The 22,682-nt window shown below is 38.6% G+C and overlaps 2 protein-coding genes across 6 annotated transcripts in view; one reads left to right on the top strand and one right to left on the bottom strand.

The window, feature by feature from the left end:
- The window catches only part of lrmda (leucine rich melanocyte differentiation associated), a 479,502-nt gene that overhangs the window by 104,779 nt on the left and 352,041 nt on the right, over positions 1 to 22,682 (top strand). For 2 of the 5 annotated variants that reach the window (XM_073873058.1, XM_073873057.1), the window contains 2 exons: positions 10,745 to 10,819; positions 20,268 to 20,368. In XM_073873058.1, the coding sequence (XP_073729159.1) occupies positions 10,802 to 10,819; positions 20,268 to 20,368 (119 nt within the window). In that variant the 5' untranslated portion in view covers positions 10,745 to 10,801. Of the gene's footprint in view, positions 1 to 10,744; positions 10,820 to 10,898; positions 11,074 to 19,441; positions 19,971 to 20,267; positions 20,369 to 22,682 lie in introns of those variants that run through there. The other 3 variants (XM_073873055.1, XM_073873056.1, XM_055170582.2) reach the window with 3 other exon arrangements.
- On the bottom strand, positions 13,039 to 15,947 carry znf503 (zinc finger protein 503). Its single transcript, XM_055170579.2, has 2 exons — positions 15,309 to 15,947; positions 13,039 to 14,915 (listed from the first exon to the last, which is right to left on the bottom strand). Exons 1-2 carry the CDS (start codon positions 15,558 to 15,560, stop codon positions 13,482 to 13,484), a joined length of 1,686 nt encoding a protein of 561 aa, XP_055026554.1. The 5' UTR covers positions 15,561 to 15,947; the 3' UTR covers positions 13,039 to 13,481.

Here is a 22,682-nt window from a genome sequence, read left to right as displayed (position 1 = left end):
GGATAGAGTTTGAGCAACACTAGTAAAGCAACATGACATTTTAGCTAGGCTTTAAAAAACAAATCTGCTTATGACAGTGTGATGAGAAAAAAACATGAAAGGGTCGTCCCAGCAGCCATACAGAGCAGTTTAGCAGGTGTGCTTTTCCACTGACTAATGTGTTTATGATCACCTGGTGATTCACTTTTCGCTGTTACCAGAAGGCCTAGTTGCAAGGTTAAATATTAGCTCTGAATATATGCCATATGACACAACATTTGATTGCCAATGCCTGTAAAGTAGAATATAAATGAATTCTTAATGAATAATATAATATGGCTTTATTTACTGTATAAGCTAAAGAGTCCTAGTGGATTTTCTTTGGAACTGGTGTTTTGACAAAAAAACTAAAACTTTCAGAAATAACAGTCCTATTAATATTTCATCATACCGCTCTCTTGTGATGCTGAAGGTAAATCATGCATCGAATATTAAAAGATGTGTGTGTATGTTTATATTCCTGTAGTCAAGACATACTGTATTTTATTACCTTTGCATCTCTGCAAAAAATCTGGCACATGTGTCTGATCCCATCTTTGTAATTTGCGATGCATACTGTGTTTATGAGGTGCGCTGCAGATTATTAATCACATCTGAAGTCCACCTCTGAACCCTGGCCCTGCCTCCAGGACACTTTAACACCCAATACACTCAACAGAAAACATTCATGCTTCTGGAAAATCACATACTAGTAAATTATTTAGTGGAATGTAGCAAATTAAAGAGCTTGTCCAATCCATCACTTATATTTAGTGCAACATGTATACAGAACAAGCATACACACTGTTAACATTCAGCCAGAGAGCAGCTAAACCCCGTCTGTACTTTACTGTTCTGTCATGCGTTAATAATTATGAATAATCATCCTCGCAATGCTCTCAATGGATGCTTTCTCTGCTGAAGGTTATTGGCATGCTTCATGTTGCCTTGGATCGAATCACAAGCTACAAATGTCATTGTACTTTTTGGCTTTGTAGGAATAAAACTTAAGAGTGCACCTTAAAGAGAAATCTGTTTCGCTTAGAGAAGATGAAGAGTAAAGCTCAGACAGAATATATGTGACATTAACACAGGAGAGGTCTCATTAAATTTGCATTAAATTAAATATTAAATTATAAGCGAGAGAACCAAACATTACACCGCGCGAATATTATTCTCTCTTATCGCCAGTGTTCAAATATTACATTTATAATTTGCTCTGATTTATTCCCGTACCATGTCAACGCCTCAACATGACAACCTGCCATCATTCGCTCCATTTGACTGACAGCCCATCAATCTCTTCCACCCACCCATAGGGGAAATGTGATGCTTGTCAAAATAGGAATTTGTCTTTGGACATTTTTCAAATCTGTGCCACTGCAAATGCGAAATAATTACTCTAGATGTATGATGTAAGATTGACGCGATTTAAAATTGTAAAAAAGCACACTATCTAACTAGATTAAAATGATTCATGACGCTTGAATTAACAAATACATATATATATTTCTTCTTTCCTTATGTTTATTAGATTGCATATACTGTTTGATAACCCACAATGGATCCTAAAGAAATCTGACATTGCCTATAGAAGGAGCAATTATTCTCCTGCGTTTCAATATTGCATATTTAATTCTCTCTTTTATCAAAATCAAAAGTTTAATCAAAATATATAACTTAAACCACACATAATGCATTATTTTTTATTGCTTATAAGCCCACATATAGAACAGGCATTAGAAGTTACCAGACCAAGCTCCATATGGCATGCAGCTGCATGAAGTGGCTATGAATTGTGGCTGTACTCTTCAGAGAGCCAGCAGTTATCTGTGGGAGGTCATGGTACGCAGACATCCGCTGAGTTTCAGTGCTCGGCCACGCTGAAGTACGTGAGGTGATCGGGGTCAAGGAGACCATAGCAGGTGGAGGCTCATCCGCCTCCCCCTGTGAGGGAGACGTGTGTATGATGTATGGAGGGCAGATATCGTGTACTCCCTTCAGGTAATTTTTCAAGCGCTCCAAGGATACAAAGCAGCAATATTTAGAGATTAAAGGGCCGCCGTTATGTGCAGTTTGCAGAGTTGCTGGACATTAATCTGTAAATGTGTAACTGGAATCTTCAAATGTAATATCCAGGTCAATCTCATGGCAATTTGTAAATATTTTACGAGGTGGCTAATTCATACCACCACATTCGTACGTTTTGCTTTAGCAACTGAGCGTTAAGGGTGCGGTTTCATTATTGTTTTGTATGATTTTGTATGATTTAGACTCGTGGCGTTGGAAACCATACGAATTAGCCAACTCGTAACTAAACGTAGGTTCGGGAGGAGCCTAAACATTTAGGCCTTTCCATCATCATCATCATATAAGGCATCCTTCAGGCCTTCGCATCCAGCTGCAATTTTTTCCGGCATCCCTCCTCCTCCCCATCTCCTCCTTCACTGCTCTCTTTCTTCCTCTTTGCAGTTCTGTTGCAGGAGGTTGAACTTGGGGCTCGAACCCCAGCCTCAGGTTCGCTCTCTCTTAAGGTTCAGCAAGCCAAGTTCGTTTACCATTAATCATTAAGACCTGAATGTGCAGGCGAACTAGTGAAGTACTAATTCTTGGGAGATCAGACTGGTAATTTCAAACATTTTGATTTTCAAACGTAACTCCAATTTGGCAGGCAAACAGAAAGTACCTAAATTGTGCTAATAGTGTGACCCTGTCTGTGAAATCCAGGCCAAAGTCTCATAATCTAAAGGCTGAATTTTTACCTGTTTGCAGGGGTCCGTGTACAGTGTGCATGACGCTCGTCATCAGAAGAGTGTACATGTACTGTACGCGCACTGCCGGATTTTTGAAACATTGTATGCGTAGGTCGCGTATGCCCCGAGGGGCAACCTTCCGATCTCTCTGATGAAGCCAATACAGAAGTGACTTAAACTGCAGTTCATCGACTGGCCACTAGAGGATGGCTCCAAAATGGAATCAATTCCCATAGAGACTCCCATGTTTAAAATGACTAACTTTACAGTAGAAAATAATGTGTTTACAGCCTGGTACTAAAGTGTTTTTGGTCTATATAGCTAATTTTGCCCTTCATGACGACTGTGAGGGGGGTGAATTTTTTTGTAACTCATTCGTTTAAATTATATTAAGCCTTAAACTTCTGCATAATTAAGGGCGTGGCCGCTTGAGTGACAGTTTAACAGCCATTGGTGTCACTAGACTTGCGCTAGGCGGACGTGGTTTCAGCAACCAGCCACCTCAGCTTCACCCATGTCCCGCCTCTTTACCCATTTTCGGTTTTCCGCGAGTGATTCTCTGTGACGCGCACCAACATGGCGACGGCAGGCAACGCCTACTTTTAAACTTAAAAAAACACAAACCAATGGGTGACATCACGGACACTACATCCATATGTAGTGTCTATGGTATGTGCGTACAGGAGAATGTAGTACTGTATGTAGCCCATGAGATGCATTGCATTTTGTCGTACAATTTGTGCATTTACACATACAATAAACTCTATTTTGCAAGGCTGTGCATTCGACCGTGCACGTACGTTTGCGTACACGTATAAAAAAACTATACTTAATAAGGAGATTAGGAGCATCGAAGTTTGATTTCAGTTAGATTTATATTGATTTTAATCTTTAACATGACCTTACTCAGTCAATATTAAAGGGGACATATCATGAAAATCTGACTTTTTCCATGTTTAAGTGCTATAATTGGGTCCACAGGGCTTTTATCAACCTAGTAAATGTGAAAAAGATCAACCTAGTAAGTTTTAGTAAACCATTCTCCACAAGCATGTGAAAAAATAGATGTTTTGAAATTTGGCTCCTCTTGTGATGTCAGAAAGGGAAAATATCACCCCTTAATCTGCACTAACCAACCACGGCATTGCCATTTACTGCAGATATCAGCTCATTTGCATTTTAAAGGACACACCCAAAACGGCACATTTTTGCTCACACCAACAAAGTGGCAATTTTAACATGCTTTAATAAATGATCTATATGCTATTCTGAGCTAGAACTTCACATATGTACTCTGGAGACACCAAAGATTTCTTTTACATCTTATAAAAGTCTTGTGAAGTGTCCCCTTTAAAGATATCAAGGATATATTTTCATAAAATATTCTTTACATTATATAGAATGATTTTATGTTGAAACAGTAAATCATAAAAATAATGACTTTAGCTGGATTTTCACAAAGATTTGTCACAGTCGTACACAATGACTAGCCTGTTAAAACCTTCTTGGCATATGACCTTTCAGCACATATGTGTATGTGAGCATGTGGCTGTGGGCTGATGGATGTGTGTGGATGAAGACACTGCTGGAGTTGTGATTGTCCACCAGATGTGTCGGAGCCGAAGGGAGAAGCTTCGCACTGCCCGTCCGAAGCAGACTGCTTGAAGATGAGACACAGGTGTTTGCCCCCAGACAGCCAGGAGAAATAAACTGTCATGAAGATATTGAGAGGGTAATTTTAAGTATGCAATGCTTATTTACTTATTAATATGGTTGTGTGTGAGAATGACAGTGACTTTTTGCTAGAGTCTGCTACAGTATAACATTGCAATTGAAAAATCTTTAGCTTTTGATGAATTACCGTTCATGTTTCTTGAAGTGAGGTTATGTATCAAGCGTCACTTTCTTATTCCCTACAAAACACAACTCATGCGCTAATATACTCAACCGTGTTGAACCTTTTGAATAAGCATAATGTTGTCCCCTCAGGAAGCATTGTAACTGCTTTTCATTGCATTGTGGGAAGAATGCATTAAGATTTTCTTCCTAGTTGCACACACAGAGCTCTGCCAATTATATTACAAGAGATGGGATAAGTAATAACAAATCTAAGTCTTCCTCTACTCATACAGTGCTGCTTCACAAAGGTAATTGCTTTATTTTCATGCAAAACACCCGCTTGGCCCGCGCATTATTTTCATCAAGCGGCGTCTTTGTCTGTAGGGCAAGAGTAAAGTAGGACCGAGAGTAATTTTAAGCTCCTACTTTGCAGTTAACACTAAAATGCATTAAAGCAATAAAAATGATGCGAAGGTTCATATTTCCTGAGGCTGTGTTGCTGCGTGTCTGGACCCATTTGTCTCTTGGTCAGATCCATTAGTTTGGATACACAACGCTCAAACATGGCCAGCATCTTCAAATATTTCTGGGCATCATCGGCAGACTCCATGGAAACGAGATGAGAAATATTGCCGAGGTTGTTTACTTTCATTAGGTGCGATGTTAGGATACAGAAGCCGTGTCTTATGATTAAGGTCAGGAGGCAACTTTCTGTATCTGAACCGTGGGAGAAATACCAATGTTTGTTAGAGTTTAATAACCGATGTAACGCTGCCAGATAAAGCTGTCAGAAATCACTTTAGTCTTACACATTCAGATATCTATTCTGCATATATCTAAGAGGATCAGAAAGATCATTTCTCACAACATCTCTGATATTAGCATCACTAGCGAGGCCTGTTGACAGTTCATCATTAGGTCTGTCATGGCATCCGTCCTGAATGGAAATGCGTTCGCTAATATTATTCAGCGTCTGCTCAAGAAAATGAACTTTCGTCGCATCGCACACGTTTTAACAACCCTGCGAAGAGCATGGCATGTAATTTTATTATAATCAGAAGTGTGCTTAAAAAACAGCTCCCGAGAATGACAATGTGCACGAGTGCAAAGAACAAATTCAGTGAGCTGTAACATTTCTGGTTGGGTTGCCTCTCGAGTGCCTCTACAGTTCACATGGGAGGATCTTTTACAAACAAAGATTCATGTTTATACTGAAGTTTAGGAAAGGGTAGGAATATTGTCATGCTGCTGTATACAGTAGCTTACTGGTAGAGCATTGCATTAGCAGCGCAAAAGGTCGTGAATTCGAACCCACACTCTAAAAATGACTAGGTTATTTTTTACCCATTTTGGGTGAATATTGGACAAAACACATGCTGGGTTAAAAACTACCCAATCCTGGGATAAAAATGACCCAATGTTGGGTTATTGTTATGCAACCATGGGTTATAATAACCCAGCAGTTGGGTTAGTTTAACCCAGCAGTGTGTTCTGTCCAATATTTACCCAACATGGGTCAAAAACAACAAGTCCTCCAACTCATACGACCAATGTGGTTGTCTGCACCTTTCCTCGAATACGACCAACAGACGTGTTTACTAAATTAGCACTTCTACAGGCAATGGGTGAAACTTTATATATTAGGGTATGAAATTATATTTTGGGGTTATAATTTTGCCAGCCAAGTCACACGAAATTACATACCTATAGTCACGTAATTTTTTGATTCTTTTTCATGATATTGTCACGAATTTCCGCTTCTGTTCGTGATCGTATCACGAATTTCTGTTTATGTGTCATTGTCACGTATTGGTTACTCAACTCTAACCCGAATGCCAGGCGACAATGTTTTAAAATTTAGAAAATATTAAAGCAACACTATGTAGTTTTTTTACCTTTAAATAATATCTCTAAAATTATTTCAGTGATAGAACAACTTTTAACTGGACAAATTGTACTGTTGCTGCAACCTAAGCAGCCTCCTAGCTGCTACATGCACACTCTGAAAGTGGCGGTGGAGGGTAGGAAACAAAGCCCCGCCCCCCCTCTGCCTGCAGAAGAGTGTCTGATACCAGGCACTGTTGCACTTTTCAACCACATGGGGGAGCTGTAAGGAAAAAATAGTATTAACCAATACTTCAAGTGATATCCTAATGCAAACACCAAATCTCACCCCAAACCGAAGCGAAAATGGTTTGAAAATAGGAAAAAGCAGTTGAGTAACCAATACGTGATAATGATACATACACAAAAATTTGTGATACGATCACGAAAAACTGCGGAAAGTCATCACAGTATCATGAAAAAGAATCAAAATATTACATGACTATAGTTACATCATTTTGTAAGACTGGGAAGAATTTTGATTTTCAATTTAAACTGGCAGGATAAATGGTACTTATAATACACAGTTTGCTATTCAGGCATTTATGGCAAATAACGTACCCATTTGTTTATTATATGATACAGTATAAAACCCTGCATACATCACAACTATTTTTTACAAAGTACTTCAAATATTACAAGTTTATCGAGGTAAAACGATAGTTTTTTTTATGAAGAAAAGAGCAAAAGTGTTCACACTTCCCTGTATATATCAGATCTGGTGTACACTAATTCAAAACTGCCGCCATAAGAAGCGATGATACGTCATCTTTGATTGTGAATTTGCATTTGCATTTATGGATTTCTTCATATAAAGTGATCGTATGGCTTCAGTTCGCAAGGTTTGCAACGCGAATTGTTTGTAATACTTTTATACTGTTTTTTGGGTTTTTTTATGCTATACCGCGACTATACTTGAGTGTTGTGTTTTATTCGGTTGTGAACCAGTTGGGTTTAAGGTAAGTTAAGGGTGGAGTTAGATGCTCCAAAATATCTTTAAAACCATAAATGTTTATGAAACTATTTCTACATTTACAAATGCAGAAAATAAAATGCATCTAATCTGACGTATAATGTAAAAAACCTTAAAACGTAAGCACAGGTCGTATAAGCTTTGGCCGCTAGAGGACACTAATCTCTTATACGTCTCTTGACGTTGTATCATGGTGCCTGCACAAACTAACTATTAGGTCGTAATTTTTGGAGGACAGCCCTGCTGTAAAAAACAGCATCAAACCAGCATGGGAATTATGTTGGTCTATGCTGGTTTAGCTGGTGGTCACCAGCATACCAGCACCAAAACACAACATATGCTGGTATGACCAGCATGGGATGCTGGTGCTAATGCTGGTGCTAATGCTGGTTTGGTGCTGGTTTAGCTGGTGCTAATGCTGGTTTGGTGCTGGTTTAGCTGGTGCTAATGCTGGTGCTGATGCTGGTTTAGCTGGTGTTCACTAGCAAACCAGCACCAGAACACAACATATGCTGGTCTTGCTGGTATGCTGTTTTTTTCAGCATGGAGTCTGGTCAAAAATAACCCAGCCATTTTTAGATTCCTTCAGATGAGACATTAACTAGGTCCTGACTCTCTGTGGTCGTTAAAATCCCCGGATGTTCGTCGGAAAAAAGTAGGGGTGTGCCCCCACGTCCTGCCCAAACTTGCCCATTGACCCCTCATAGACGAATTTATGATATCACTCGGTCTCCTCTCCCCTTATAAGCTGGTGTGTGGTGGGTGTTCTTGCGCAATATGGCTGCCGTCGCATCATCCGGGTCGATGCTGCACATTGTTGGAGGTTGAGAAGAATCCCCCTTTCACATGTTAAGCGCTTTGAGTGCTGCAGAAAAGCGCTATATAAATGTAACAAATTTATTATAGAGCGCAGCAAACACACATGCTGATAAAAAAATTATGTATACCTATCAAAGTAATAAAATATTGTCTTTCCAAGTAAGACAAGACACATATTGACATATACACTTTTTTACTGTAATGAATAAAACACTGTAACTAACATGACACCCAAGAGCGCTATTTTACATATAACATTATGGAAAGATTAAACGTGACATTTGTAAAAGATTCATGGTCTCAAATAATTAGTGTGACATGTAGACGTTTGGTCAACCGTGCCGAAGACACGGAGGCAGATCGTTTTAAATGTAAGGCCTCACTAATATAAGCTCAATCTCTTCAGCTATTTATCATCGGCAGACATTCAAACCATCACCGGGCTCTTTACGTAAAAAGCCATTAGGCATTCTAGGAGAACGCCTTCATTTCCATAAAATATTCTTTGTCAAAACCTCAAAATGTGCAAATGAAACAGGCATTGAGATATGATAGCGGGGCCCCGAGCGCTCCTGTAAATGACCTCAATTAGGCACTTAAAACACAAGAAGGTGCTCGCGTCTCTGGCCCTTTGAATGACAAGCCGTCACGGAAGCCATTTTTCTCGGGGCCTGTCTCACCTTGATGAGCACTTTGAATTTGTAAATCAATGAGGGAGAGAGTAAGCACTGAGCGATACTGGGACCCTGCCGCGCTCAATGAGCGAATTGTTTGCCAGGCTCTCCATTACCTCTCTCTCTCTGGAAAGCGGCGTCTGGGATTAATCTGTCAAACGGGGACGATTTAGCATTGATGAATATGACACGTGACCATTGATGATGTTGATTTTATCTCTGGAGATTAGCAAGATTTACTTCAGATGGGTAATAACGTCATTTGCTTGATGCAGTGGATCTGTTTATGAGCTGATTAAATCGCCAAACTCCTGCTTCATTTCATGCTATTTGGTTTATGGCTTCATTACCGCGATCACAAAAGCTGTGGTCATTTCCGCATCCCGTGTCAAAATAAATCATGGTTTAAGATAGTGGCTGCGTGTCGTAGCAAAGCACCTTTTGATGAAGAGGTTTATTTGAAAGTTTAGTTTAAACAGCATGCAATAGTCTCCTTGCTAGATTTGCAAAACTTTATTAAAGCTATGAAAAACACATATGAGAAATTGTAACGATAAGCATTGCAGCTAAAAAAGGATTTCGGGTTATTATCCTAATCCCATAACTCAATCCACTCTCGTGAGAGAGAGAGCGAGAGATAATTGTCTCTGACTTATGTCTAGAAGTTTAGCATTTGCGTGGCACTCGCATATTGACACAGCTGTTGCTCAAAGCATAGGATTGCCATGTCAGTCTTGCGTGTCTGTTTATTTTATCACACGCCTAGTAATTACATTGGTGTCAGTAGTAATTTTGTGCTATTTAATAAGAGAGTGAAGTGCAAATCAGAGGTGGCAATCCAGGTGTCTACTAAAGTCCAGGGTAAAGTAAAGGGTTTATAGCAGCTCCACTAAAGGTGTAGATTCAGAGCAGGAAGGCCTTGTGTGTCAGCACGCTTTGGCACAGCCTCCCTAACGCGGTCCATAAATCAGCCATGCATCTCTACCAATGCAATTAGTTTTTTAGCACCTCTGGCTTGAAACCTGAGGTGTGGTTGTGCACTGCACACATGAAAACATTCAAGACTAATTATTAAACCTTATGGTCTGTTGAGATTCACTTCAGATGCTTTGTGTTCGGGGTACCAGAGACCCTAGTGCTGTATGTGTAATAATAATAATAATAATAATAATGTCAAAATAATTCCATTATATCTATATAATAACTATTTAATTTCCCATTACAGCCCAGTAGCCAGAAATCATTATAGCTTTATCTCTCTTTTTAACCACAGAGTAGACTTTTTATAGAAGTTTCTGTTGGGGTAGATTAAAACTCAGCAAAACACACTGTGGAAAAATAAAATAAAACAAATCAAAGTAAATAACTGGAAGAAGTTTACTTCTATACACTGTAGTGTGTACACTAGTCATAAAACCTTAGCTTGTAAAGATTCATTGCATTTATGTTTTGTCTCGGAGACCCTAATGCACTATAGAAAATGCTGGGTTACTTGGTCAAAAAGAGATAACCCAGAAAATCTTTATATTTACCATCACAGCCCAGTATTATTTAATAAAGACAAATGTATGTTAAACATAAATGTTCTAATAAGAATAGAAAAAATCGAATGAACTTGGTGACACTTAAATGTTAAGTATGCTTTGGAGTTACTTAAGGGTTAACATTTTCAACTCTACAAAGTCATGCAGCATGCATTTTGTTGATCTATGAAGTGTTTTTCCCTCTTAAATGAGGCTGTAAGATTCAAATTCATCTCCTATAACAAGCCTCTGTTGTCACAGGTTAATCTGGCATTCCAGGCGTCCTCTTTTCCAGATTGTGGTTGCCCGGCACCTTACATGAGAGCTCTGTGGAAGGTATTCACTTTATTTATCACCCTTATAAACATGCTCATTGCAGGGCTGATCAGTGGTGTAAGTCATGCTTTACTACCAGGCAGTGGAGTCCTGTTCCTCTTTATACTCCTTAGCCACAGTGAAGAGCAGTGGAAGAAGGCGAGCAGGGTAATTTATGCACACATGTGCCTGCTAGCTCCTCTGATGACAGCCCCGGGAGGAGGGGCACATGATGAATGGCTTTCCATCGGGGACCTCCTCACAGCCACCATGATGTGGGTAAAAATGGAAATTGCTCTCTTTCACCGTCATTACATCAGTTTAAAGCTTGTGTGGCCCTCCAGAACATAGTCGAGTTGCTCCACGTGTATGACATCCATGGGCGGGTGAAGTTGTGCATCTTTAATAAACTGCTTCAGGAGTGTAAATATAATCATTAATTAATCTTCTGTCATTGGTTAGTAAGTTCGTGAAACTCGTATTATTAATTAATTTATATGATATTATTAAACGACTGTCCGGGTTTAATTGTCATCGCCACCAAAGTAAATAAATAAATATTTTAAAAGAATAGGTAAACAAATAATATTCGTTTAATTGTACTGGGAAAAATATTAAATGAAAATGTATTTTACGCAATTTGTTTCGCATAGGGTTAAAAATGGAATTAAAAAATACGCCGCATGTCTTGTGATATTGCGCATACAATTGTTTATATTGTTACAGTATACAGGCCTACATTATGTTATGTAGTTAATAAATTAAAATAGTTAAGGCGTGTAGTTAATAGCAGGAATGTTGCGTTTTGGTTGCCTGCATAAACTATAGGCTAAGTTTGCTTGTAGAAGATAGTTAGAACAGAAAAAGTCATTTAGTCGTATTTTAATGTTTATGTGTTGACACGATAAACTATGGTGAAATAAAAATAGCAGCATTTCATTTAAATAACTTTTAAAGCAAAATTACTCTGCATTCGTTATCTTTAGCATGTCCTAACGCGTTATTGCACACCTTCAACGTATTACACTTTCACAGGAGATCATTTTTCTGTAGTCACATTTTTAATATGGTACATCAAATTAATCATTTTTTCTTGTATGTTACACGGATTTAGTATTCCGTTTCAAACGGGTAAGGCGTGGTATTTCAAAATGAAGTCAAGAGTTTAGGAAATTTTTTGGTGATCACATCATCGCAGACATTTATTTCAACATAGGCCTTCATTTTTTTTAGCTGACAGCTATTTGATTAATAATTTCAAACACAAATTTGAGGATGGTGTAATAGCAGTGTTTTTGACTTTTAACTATTATAATATTTCTTAAAAGAAATATTAGGCTACTATAAAAAATGTAAGTCTACTCCCAGACTTAAGTGTGTATATGGTAAAGACTCGGAAATCTGGTAATGGATTTGGATGCACGAATAATACAGACTTAAACTCCTAACAGGTAAAATATAGCTGTTGTACAAAAAAAAACTATAAAAATGCATGAGACATTTATAAATAATAATGATAATAATAATAATTTGAAAAACTGTAGTATGTTTCTTATAATAACGTTTGAAATAATTATTATGTTACCTTCAGTTTTTCGGACATACTCATTGCCCATAATAAACAATTGACGGCTGCAATTGCGTTTAATATAAAAATGAACCTAAAATTACAAAATACAGACTTGTTTAACAAAACAAGATATCAACTGAGACAATTATATTTTCACGCTCCCCACAATGTGTACAATTGTTTCATAAAACGAACACCAGTGGTGTCATTCACAATAAAGTTGTGCTGTTAACATTGTCGACAAATACGACACAATTTTATACTTCCTACTAATAATTAATTCGTATCCTAGAAAAAAATGACAATTTATATCTCTTGTTGTATTTAAAAATAAACAATTTTAACTTATAACTATTAAAATTGACCTGAAATAATTGTAATCTTATTTTGTAGTCATTGTTTAAGATCATTAGGCCAAATTTTAAAGCAGGCTATTTTTAATAATGCTAAAAATCTCTCTGACATCGACGAATCACTTCCAAAATTGCCATTTAAGATATAACCTTATTAGTTTAATTGAAATACCCGAAATTTTGGAGTGGTGGGAATTAAATGATCTGTGTTTATATAGCCTATGTAATATTAATTAAAAAAATCATTTTCAATAAGTGAAAGAGTTAGAGTTTCTATGTTGGTGGTGCATAATTAAAAAAATAGCGAAGACAAAATATATGGAACAGAATTGTTTCTTATTTTTCAGAATACATACAAAAAATACCAATTCTCTCTCCGTGGTGTACACCTGAAAAATAACGGCAATTTCAAATGATGTTGACAATTTGGGATTTAAGAAACAAACATGCATGTAAATTATTTTCTTCAATGAGACATTAAATAATAACGAACAATACAATCATAGCAATTCCAAATCAACATCCAACTGAGGAACCCTATTTTATTAGTATCCTAACATGTGTTTCACTTTATCTACAGAGTTCAGTTCAAATGTAATGCACTTTTGAGTTGCTCAAATATTTTCATTTGTATTATCGTCCGCTTTAAGCCGACATAAATAAATACAGTGAGTCCACGGATCCAGTCCTTCAGTGGCGCGATGATATAAAAGTCTTTATATATCAATCTTTATAATCTATAAATTTGGACAAAGTCTGTTTACTGGTATCCAAGCGCTGATGCTGTGGTGAGTCTTTGACCGTACAGTGCATAGGGAGAGTAATAAGGACCGGTGGCGGCGGGCACCGGAACCGGTGCGCCGGGAGTAGGCAACGGGCTCTTTGAATACGGGTGATATCGGCTGCTTAGTCCTAAAGCGTGATGCGGGCTCCTAAGTGTCAGTGTCCCGGGGCTCCCAGGTCCTCCTGAGGGCGGCATGTGCATATGGCACGCCATAGCAGCAGCGGCAGCACTAGCTAACGATGATGAACTGGGATAACCCGACATCAGCTTGTCGGCCCCGGTGAACGCGGTGTGCGTCCGCAGGTGGTTAAGAAGTTCTTCGGAGGATGAGAAACGCTTGTCACAAGGTCCGTTTGCTGACACCCAGTTACAGACATGTGGAAGAGGGTCGTTGGGTAGCATGAAGCCATAGGGGTACAGAGGGTGTCCACCGAAAGATGGCGGCGAAGAGTGAACACCGTGCAAAGGGTGTGTCGGGTACATGAGTGGATATCCGGACTTCAAAGCGGAGGCGGCTGCCACAGCTGCCGAGTCGTGTGCGCAGGACGCACCGGCTGCACCGGCCAAGTGGCTGGCACAGTGGTAACTTAAGCAGTATGGGTCTCTACAAAGGCTAGCAGACATTATTGATGGAGGGGATGCCCCGGCCAGGGGGCTTGATCCGGCTTTACTGCAGCCCAACGAGCTGGCGAGCTGCGCGTTAACCAGACTCCCACCGTGGGGCAGAAAGTGTTGAGGATAGCCGGCGTAGGCCCCAGCTAAACTACCAGGGTAGGTCATGCCAGCCGGGGGTAGGGGAAAAACAGTCTGTCCGGGTTTGTACGGAGAAACGGGGGCAACAAGTCCTGACCCCAGGACGGAGGCGGAAGAAGAAGAAGTTACAGACGCAGGCTCCGACGTCGTTGGTTTTGATCCTGATGTGTTCTCCTGGTGCTGGTTGACCTCCACATTAATTCCAGCACAGCTTACGCTTATCCTGCTGTGGCTAACGCTGGTGGGTGCAGATCCATCTGCGGTGCAATTTTTATTACAATCAGAGTCTTTCTTTTCGTCTCTCTCTCCCTTTCCATCAGACGGCATCGGGGAAGCCGAAGTGCTGGAATTCGGGCTGCCGGTCCTTGGAGTGAACGGCTGGCAGGTGGCGCTAGGCACACGGAAACCAGTCTTCTCGCCATTCGACACTCCTGAAGACCCAGAGTCCTTCTTATCCGAAGGTTTCGAGTAGGGCTTAAAGCTGGATTTATCTTCCACACCGATGTCGCTCAGTTTTAAAGGGCCAGATTTGGATTCTTTCTCGTTAGATCCGTTTGACGTGACGGAGGAGAGTTTGGAGGAGGGTGGAGGGTCAGGTTTACCGATCTGTGAGCATGTTTGCGCAAGAAGAGCCAGAGGACTTTTCTTGGCATCGAGCTGCGAGGATAGATAAAAACAGACTTAGATACCTCAAACGTTTGCAAGCACAATTGTACACTTGTCAATATAAAATAAATAAATAAACAAACTTCATTAAAAGATGAATGGTTTCTACTTTAGCAATTTAATAACAAGCAATCTGATAATTACGCATAGCGCGTACGCTCCGACACGGCAGATAACCATTGCCAAGAGCATATTTACAATCATAATTTCTGTATTTAAAGTAAATATAGTAAATATAATAACCCGATATTTTTATAATTTGCTTCCTTTTTACTCCACCAAAGGCAACGTATGTTTTCGTAATGCCCCGTAATTTCTCCCAAAATGAGAATATGGAGTTATTATAGTACAATACATTTTTTTAAAGCAAAAATCACATCTTACCTCAATTGGACTAATTGGGGTGGACGGTAATGGCTGTAGGTATTCAGGGTGTAAAATGTGTCCTGTGCGTGCAGTAAGCATTTTCAAAATCTTGATGGGAAGCCGATTAGCTTGCCGTAAAGGGTCCGATGGAGGGACGGAATGGAGAAAAGGCTTGCCGACGAGCGCGGTGTTGTTATTCCGAGAGCTGCTGCTGCTTTCCCACACTAGATCAGTATCACTATTTCTTGAAGCAGAGGGCGATGTGATCATGACCCAATTCGCATGTATGTTGTTGGTATTTCTTCTAGCAGATTCATAAATAACTACGCCGTAATCTTCATTCAAATATCAAAAAATAAAGATAAATAGTATAATCCGTTCGGGTTGAAGTAGAGCGCGAGGCTATCGCAGATCCGGAGCTGCGTCTGACACCACATGCATAGCGCGCGCTCTGTCTCTTCTCGTACGTCCGCGCGCTTGTCCTCCCAAACCAAGTACTGGTAGAAATTTTCACTTCAAAAGCAGCTGAATTAGTCCGAGATTAAAGCCCTTGCCGCCTTCCAATCAAATGGGACCCCGAGGTGATTGGAGGGTCAAGGGGATGTGACGTTCCTCCTTCTGCGAGCGCCTCTATTTTGACAACTTAGGGGAGGAGACTCCGCGTAATATGTTGGTTGGCGTGCACGCCGCAGCCTCTGTCAGAAAACAGATTTAAGCGTTATTCAGTTTATGAAATGCTTTGGATTTACCATCTTCTCAGATGTTTATAAACTAACAGATGACAGTTATGTGTTTTACATACATTCCGTTGTCTTATTTGTTAGGCTTATATAAAAGGATTAGCTTTACATTTACTGACGATGATGATGAACAACACCATGCATAAACAAAACCAGAACAAAAACATTTCAGTTTGACCTTTATAATATTACTCTTATTTAATTGTAATACTGTAATAACTGTCCATTAAAAAACTACTTAATTTAACAAAAGAAATAGCGTGTTGTTTAGCCCGAGTAATTCTTGAAATGTGAAATGTAGTTTGTTTTGCTGTTTTCTGATGGGTACATGTGCCTACCTTTATCAGACTTTAAACAGAAGATCAACCTGTAGTGTTTGAATTCCCCAATCAGACAAGCGTTGACAAGAGCAGACCAATGCAGTCATAGAGGGATGTGAATGTCACATGTTTTCAATATAATATACACCGCCCTTCTATTTCTATTCCCACCCCTCCGTCAACTGTCAATTCAGCTCGACCGCAATCAATCAGTTATTTGTCAGTCGCTGTCAATCCTTTTTCTTACTTCACGTCGGCTTTTGAAGCTGATTATGTGCCGCAAGTGACAGAGAAAAGGGCAAAAGAAACATCCTGGAGAAGAGTCTCTTAATTTGAGGGTCATGGTTGTCTTTGTTTATTTAGGTTTTTATTTAAGACCTGCGGTTAGACAATAAACATGTCCTTGTATTTATTTTTTGAATAGACCCAGATATTGGCCATCATTCTTTTTGATTCACATTTTCTTATAAATAGTGTTAATTTTTACGAATATATATATAACGATCGTAACTTGAAAATGTAATAATATATTATCTGAAGTAAATTATTTTACTTTACAGTACACAAAACGTAGTTTCTGTAACAAGGCCTTGAAGTAATTCATTTAAATATAGTTAGTATAGGCCTATAAAACGTGCAGGCTTATAAACACAGTCAACGCAGTTGTAATTGCGTTACACTTAATAACCTGTTGCCATCTCAAAATGTATTATTCGTATAATTATTTAATTTAATTAATGTTGATGTGAATCTTGATATTGTTTGATCTGACTTCGTTTCTCACACACCGTTTCAGGTTTTTCCGGGCATGGCATGTTTTGCACCAACGTGAACTTCACTAGTATCACTACACATTGCCTCAGGCATATATGCCAACAAAACATTAACTTACTCGGAGTGTTAAAACAGACAAGAGAATAAAATAATAAAAACAGCCCAGACAGTTTTTCATTCATGTCAAACAAACTTTATTTGCACACAATAAAAAAATCGTTTTATTTGACAATACGAAAAGACATAAAAGAAAGAGAAATGGTCTGTCAGACCTTTGAGAAAAGAAGTTTAAAATGCCTTGAACTATTCACCATGAGACGGCTAATCAGTATTGAGGCTGCGGGGCAATCGGGCAGCTTTTCAATGCGCTTTGCCTTTCATCTCTCACTGGATGGAGGCGCTCAATTAAAAGCCTATCAGTTTGTAAGTAAATCAACGCCTATCAAAGTTGTCACATCAAACAAAACGATTATTATTGCAACCCGCCTCCACCATTAATCTCTTTCTGCGGTAATCCGCTTGACAGGTCATCTTGGAGAGCAAGAAAACCTGGAGTGGACAGTCATCAACGTGAAAGAAATTTATATTTTGTTGGAGCGTCAAGGAGACATTGATACAGATTACCATGATCTATAAGAAACAATAATCGTTTGCTTTATCCCCTTCTTAATTAAAATTCTATGTTTTATGAAATACACTTTATTTAAATAAACTTCATTTGTAACCCTAAATTATAGCCTATCTAAAATATATAATTATATTGTATAACCCTAAACAATATGCATCTAATATTTTAAAATAAAATGTAAAAAAAATAATTAATCTAGTAATTCATCATCACCACACTCACATGCACAAACATACAGTCTCTCCCAAAAATATGTATATTTACTGGTTGCATTTGACTTTTTAAAAATCTATTTAGTTAAGGTGTTCGCAAGTTATTCAGCCACATACTGTACGAGTAAAAATTGTACATTAACTTAATTATTCAATTTAGTTCAAATAAAAAAGCAAACCAACAATAAAAAATAACATAATTGAGCAGTTTTTATTTATTTATTTTTTGATTGGGCTACATGAAAGTTATATATTTATATGTGTGAGTTTTTAAAATTGCAAACAGGCCTACTGTATTTCTGTTTTCCAATACAACACATATTTTAAAAGACAATGAAAGATCGGTCATTTTAAGCAAGCTGAATGGAGAATTATTCTTCAGAATGTAAAAATGCGTGACTGTTTTCTGCAGATGCTGTCAGTGCGTGACACAATGCGTGAGTTATTAGGGCAGAGAAGGGCAACCATAAATCTCAGCTTCGGGTAAAAATTCTCTTTATAGCCTGCATGACGAATGAGCTTCTGAACCAGACACCAAACAATCAGGATTTTCCTTAAATGGGAATACATTTTATGGGGTCAAATTTTATAATGTCTAAAATTAACTGTTTATGAATTTTAATTTTTATATTATTCATGTTTACTTTCTGGCAAAATATAGTAATTTAGCTACAGCGTAGAGCTCCAAGCGTCTCAAAACCTTGTTTTGGGGCAAAACAATTAGCTGTTGTATAAGTTTAAGACAATGCATTGCGAATTTACAAAATTAGCAATAACGTACATTACGCATTGATTCTTCCCTTCCGTTACAAAGGTTTAAAGGTGTGTAAATAATAAGTGAAGCGTAAATCACTCCAGCCAATGAAAGCAACACAACAGTTGTCCCTAAAAGACTGCGATGCGATTTTAGATATATTATTGTGCAGAAAAAGGCGTTTACATAAATTAACAAATGAAAATAAGTTATTTTGTGTCTGCTTCGGACGCATGCATGCTGGAGCGCCTCGCGTGCTTTCTGACCACGGAGAATAGGCTAAATCCAAAATGAAGAAATAAAAAACAAAGCTCTATGCAACACACACTTTAAATGACAAACATAATGCATTACAAAACATTTCTTATAATTTACTTTAGTGAAATAGACCGCAACAAACCACTTTACCTGAAATTACATGCACGCACTCCGATGTGAAATGACAGGTAAGACATTTAATAAGCACAGTCCTTAAATTTCTAAAGACGATAATATAAATTATATTTTCCGGTGACATTTTATTAAGTATATTTCAGTACACTAACTTAGTATCTACGTTATTCGAGTGTTCGTGCTCTGCTACTACAACATATCCTACTTGTCTCACAGTCCAGAGTCTGCGCGTCCACAACTTCCGCATATGGGCGGATCTGCGGTGACGTCACTGCCCTCCCCTCAGGAGCGCTCGAGCGTTTCTCTTTCAGTTTGTGCCGTTATACTGTAATAAACATAAAGCGTAAATATATATATGATTTAAACTTTAACGATAATTTGAGCACGCAAACAGTTATAATGTAGCAGCCCTATAATTTAGTAACATTTGGTTTCTAAATAAGTTATTGGTCGTTATTTAACATTTACACACAGAATGATCCAAAATCCCGTGATAATAAAGAAAAACGACTGTTTCTCTGTAAAAAGCCGTCCATGTTGCAAATAGTATTGATAATTAACAGTGTTGGCGTGGATAATAGCCGCCTGCACGGACTGACACACAGAGTTGAGGAATTGAATAGTGGCGCGTGTTTCCCGCGTGGGATCAGCTGACACAAGCACGCGGAAGAAGTACACTACAACGCTAAGTTCCTAGTGAGCTAACTTAAAGCTTCATTTTGCCAACAAAACAAACATTTTGGTCTTATAAACAGAAGAAATTAAGGTTTTGTGGTGTTCCTTCCTACATGCTTTGTAAATCCTGAGTTGTCATTTGGCTACAATGGCAGAATCAATGGTTGTAGTGAATGGAAGTCAGGTAAGTGAACTATTCCACACACGTTGTGCTGTGACCTATATTTTTATTCATAAACTACACACTACACGTTGCAAAGTGTGCGCTTGTTTTGAATTAATCGGTTGCATGCACTATCGTGTGATAAAGCAGTGTATTTTAAATCTGCAGATATTTGTAGTTCAAGGAGATTACATTAATAAATGTGTTATTTACTGCACTAATATTTATTTATTTATAGAATTTCAAACACCTGGTCAGCGTTTAAAGCAATGATTATATTCAATATAACTGATCGTTGTGTCTGATTCTTTGATACAGGTGTCTTGCATTGGCCATGATTTGGAAGACATTCCAGATTTTCTTGGGATAAAATATGGAGAATTGGCAAGAAGATTAGATCTCAGCTTCAACCAACTGAAGTAAGTTACTGTTGTGCCTTTGTGTAACTCTTAGCAGAACAATGATGGTTTTAGGAGGTCAGTGATGATAGGAGACAGTGCAAAGTGATGACAGACATGTACCCTATTATCCAAATAATGTCCATATGTATCCAAAGTGGGTGAGACTGGAAATTTTTCCTATTTCAAAAGGATAAAACCAATCTTTTCCTATCTGTAAAGAATCGTCAGTTAAGCCAATTTTACATAGCATTTATTTGTTTTGCTAGTTTAATTTCTGTTATGTCCTTCATGTTGCTAGATGCAGTGAGCCAGAATTGGCAATGCATGCCATGCAATTTATAGTATATTTGCATATAATGTGATATTTTCATTGTGTTAATCACATATATGATATGATTCAGAATTGTCTTTATGCTAGGTAAACTTTACTTTCCAAAGTTGTAGTCACATCTTTGTCTAACACAAATGCCTGAACTGGTTAACAATGCCCTTGTCTGAAGGATCTTGCTGTCATATGAAATGTTCACGAATATTGTCATAAATGACAGGATCCCTACTGGAAATAACGTTGAGTCAGTCTACCTGTCGCGCATACAGTCACGCTTCTGCATTAAGTGCAATTTAATACATGCATTATGTGCATTACATCGTCAGGCGTGTCATCAAGACATCAGCGTGCGGCGGGTACAGTAGTGCCGTGCCATGCTGTGGCCAGATAAAAAGCCTGATCAATAAATGTGACATGTTAATGCTGAGCAAATAGAATAAAAGATTCCTCTGACGGGACATGAAGAAGCACCTTATGGCAGCTGGGGAGGGGGATGCCATTTCACCAGCAGGACTAGCAAAGCTGATCTGACAACTAAAAGAGAGGAGATGATGGTTATAAGGTGCCTTTGTTTCAGACTTCTTTTCTTGACCTGTCATGCCTTGAAGGACTCTGAATGGGCCTCTTTTTGTCATGTGAAAATTGTCGTCTTGAGGCAGTTATCTGTGCCGAAAATGTGGATTCTTCCATTTAATTGATTCGCTTTGCGCTGGAGTCTGTCACATTAATAATTGCCAAATCCTGCGCTGCTTCGATGTGTCGCACATAAATGTACGCTTATCAGAGCATTAATATTCCTAATGAGCATTTGTGACTGGTGAGCCAGCATTGGGAAAGACTGAAGACCCAAGAGTCATTAATGTTTAGGTATAAAATTCAATGTCACTTTTGTCACACTAACTGTGTGGTCAGCATAAATTATATCATTTATAAATTAGATAATGAGTGAATTGTCAAGAATGAGTAAAACTATACCACAGGTCAATAATTCATAAAGTCTGTTAGTGCTTTGTTAATGCAATGCATCTCATTGCATCAGTTTCAACTGTATGTTTCCTAATAGTTTCAACATACACACAGCAGTGAACTGTTTTGCTTAAGATATGCAATTTTATACTAGTTTGTTTCTTTTTCTGAACCAAGCGATTTCAGGTACATTGGGGGCCCTATTTTAACAATCTAAAGCACACGGCACAAGTTCACATAAGAATACATTTTTGCTAGTTTACACAGAAAAAATGGTTGGCACAGGCGGCACATGATCTAAAAGGGTTGACCCTGCCATGACACTTGTGGCCATTTTTGCCTTTTTATTTGAAAGTGATTAAGAAGAGGACAGGAAAGTACAGCGAGCAGAGAGGGATATAGGATCGGCAAATGACCACAAGCTGGGAATCGAACTTGGGTCGCCGAAAGTGCGAAAGCACCACATGTCGGAGCGCTGCCCACTTAACCATCAGCTCCGACAACAATATAATATTTTCTGTATAAAGTGTCTTATATAGCTGAAAACCATGATTTCCTGTTGTCTGCAATAGTTAGAGTCAATTCTGTTACCATCAAACTCTGTTACCAATGTAGAGTAATGGGCGTTTCACACTGTATGTGGCAAGTGGTGGAATCCCCATGCGGAGCTTTTCTCGTGTAGTGGAAACATTTTGTGCAGCATTTTGTGCAAATATGTTCATCTTCAATGGCACCTGTCGTGAAGAGTCGTGTTTACAGAAGGGGCAGGATTTTGGGTGCACGAGCAAGGCGTGCTCCACCTCTGTAACCACCGCCATTTTGCAGCTTTCTGCACGTCTCCTATTGAAAATGAACTAGACACTTGCGACTGCAGGGTACCGTGTGAAATGCCAATAACTGTTGACAGTATTTAACAGAACTGGCAGTCATACATAGAAAAACACACATATCAATGACTGTCAATACTGTTACTGATCCATGACAGTGAGTACCAAATTATTAAAATAATTAAAAATATAACCATTTCAAAAACAGAAA

This window comes from Misgurnus anguillicaudatus, chromosome 11 (assembly GCF_027580225.2).
Source record: "Misgurnus anguillicaudatus chromosome 11, ASM2758022v2, whole genome shotgun sequence".
Lineage (NCBI taxonomy): Eukaryota > Metazoa > Chordata > Actinopteri > Cypriniformes > Cobitidae > Misgurnus > Misgurnus anguillicaudatus.
The sequence above is the reverse complement of the archived record's forward strand: the minus strand, read 5'-3'. Positions and strand labels throughout refer to the sequence as shown.

Bases quoted from the DNA above. Each gene is read 5' to 3' on its own strand.
- znf503 (XM_055170579.2), bottom strand. From the start codon at position 15,560: ATGATCACATCGCCCTCTGCTTCAAGAAATAGTGATACTGATCTAGTG. The intron at 14,916-15,308 runs GTAAGATGTGAT...CTATCCTCGCAG, and splicing joins CCCCAATTAGTCCAATTGAG to CTCGATGCCAAGAAAAGTCC.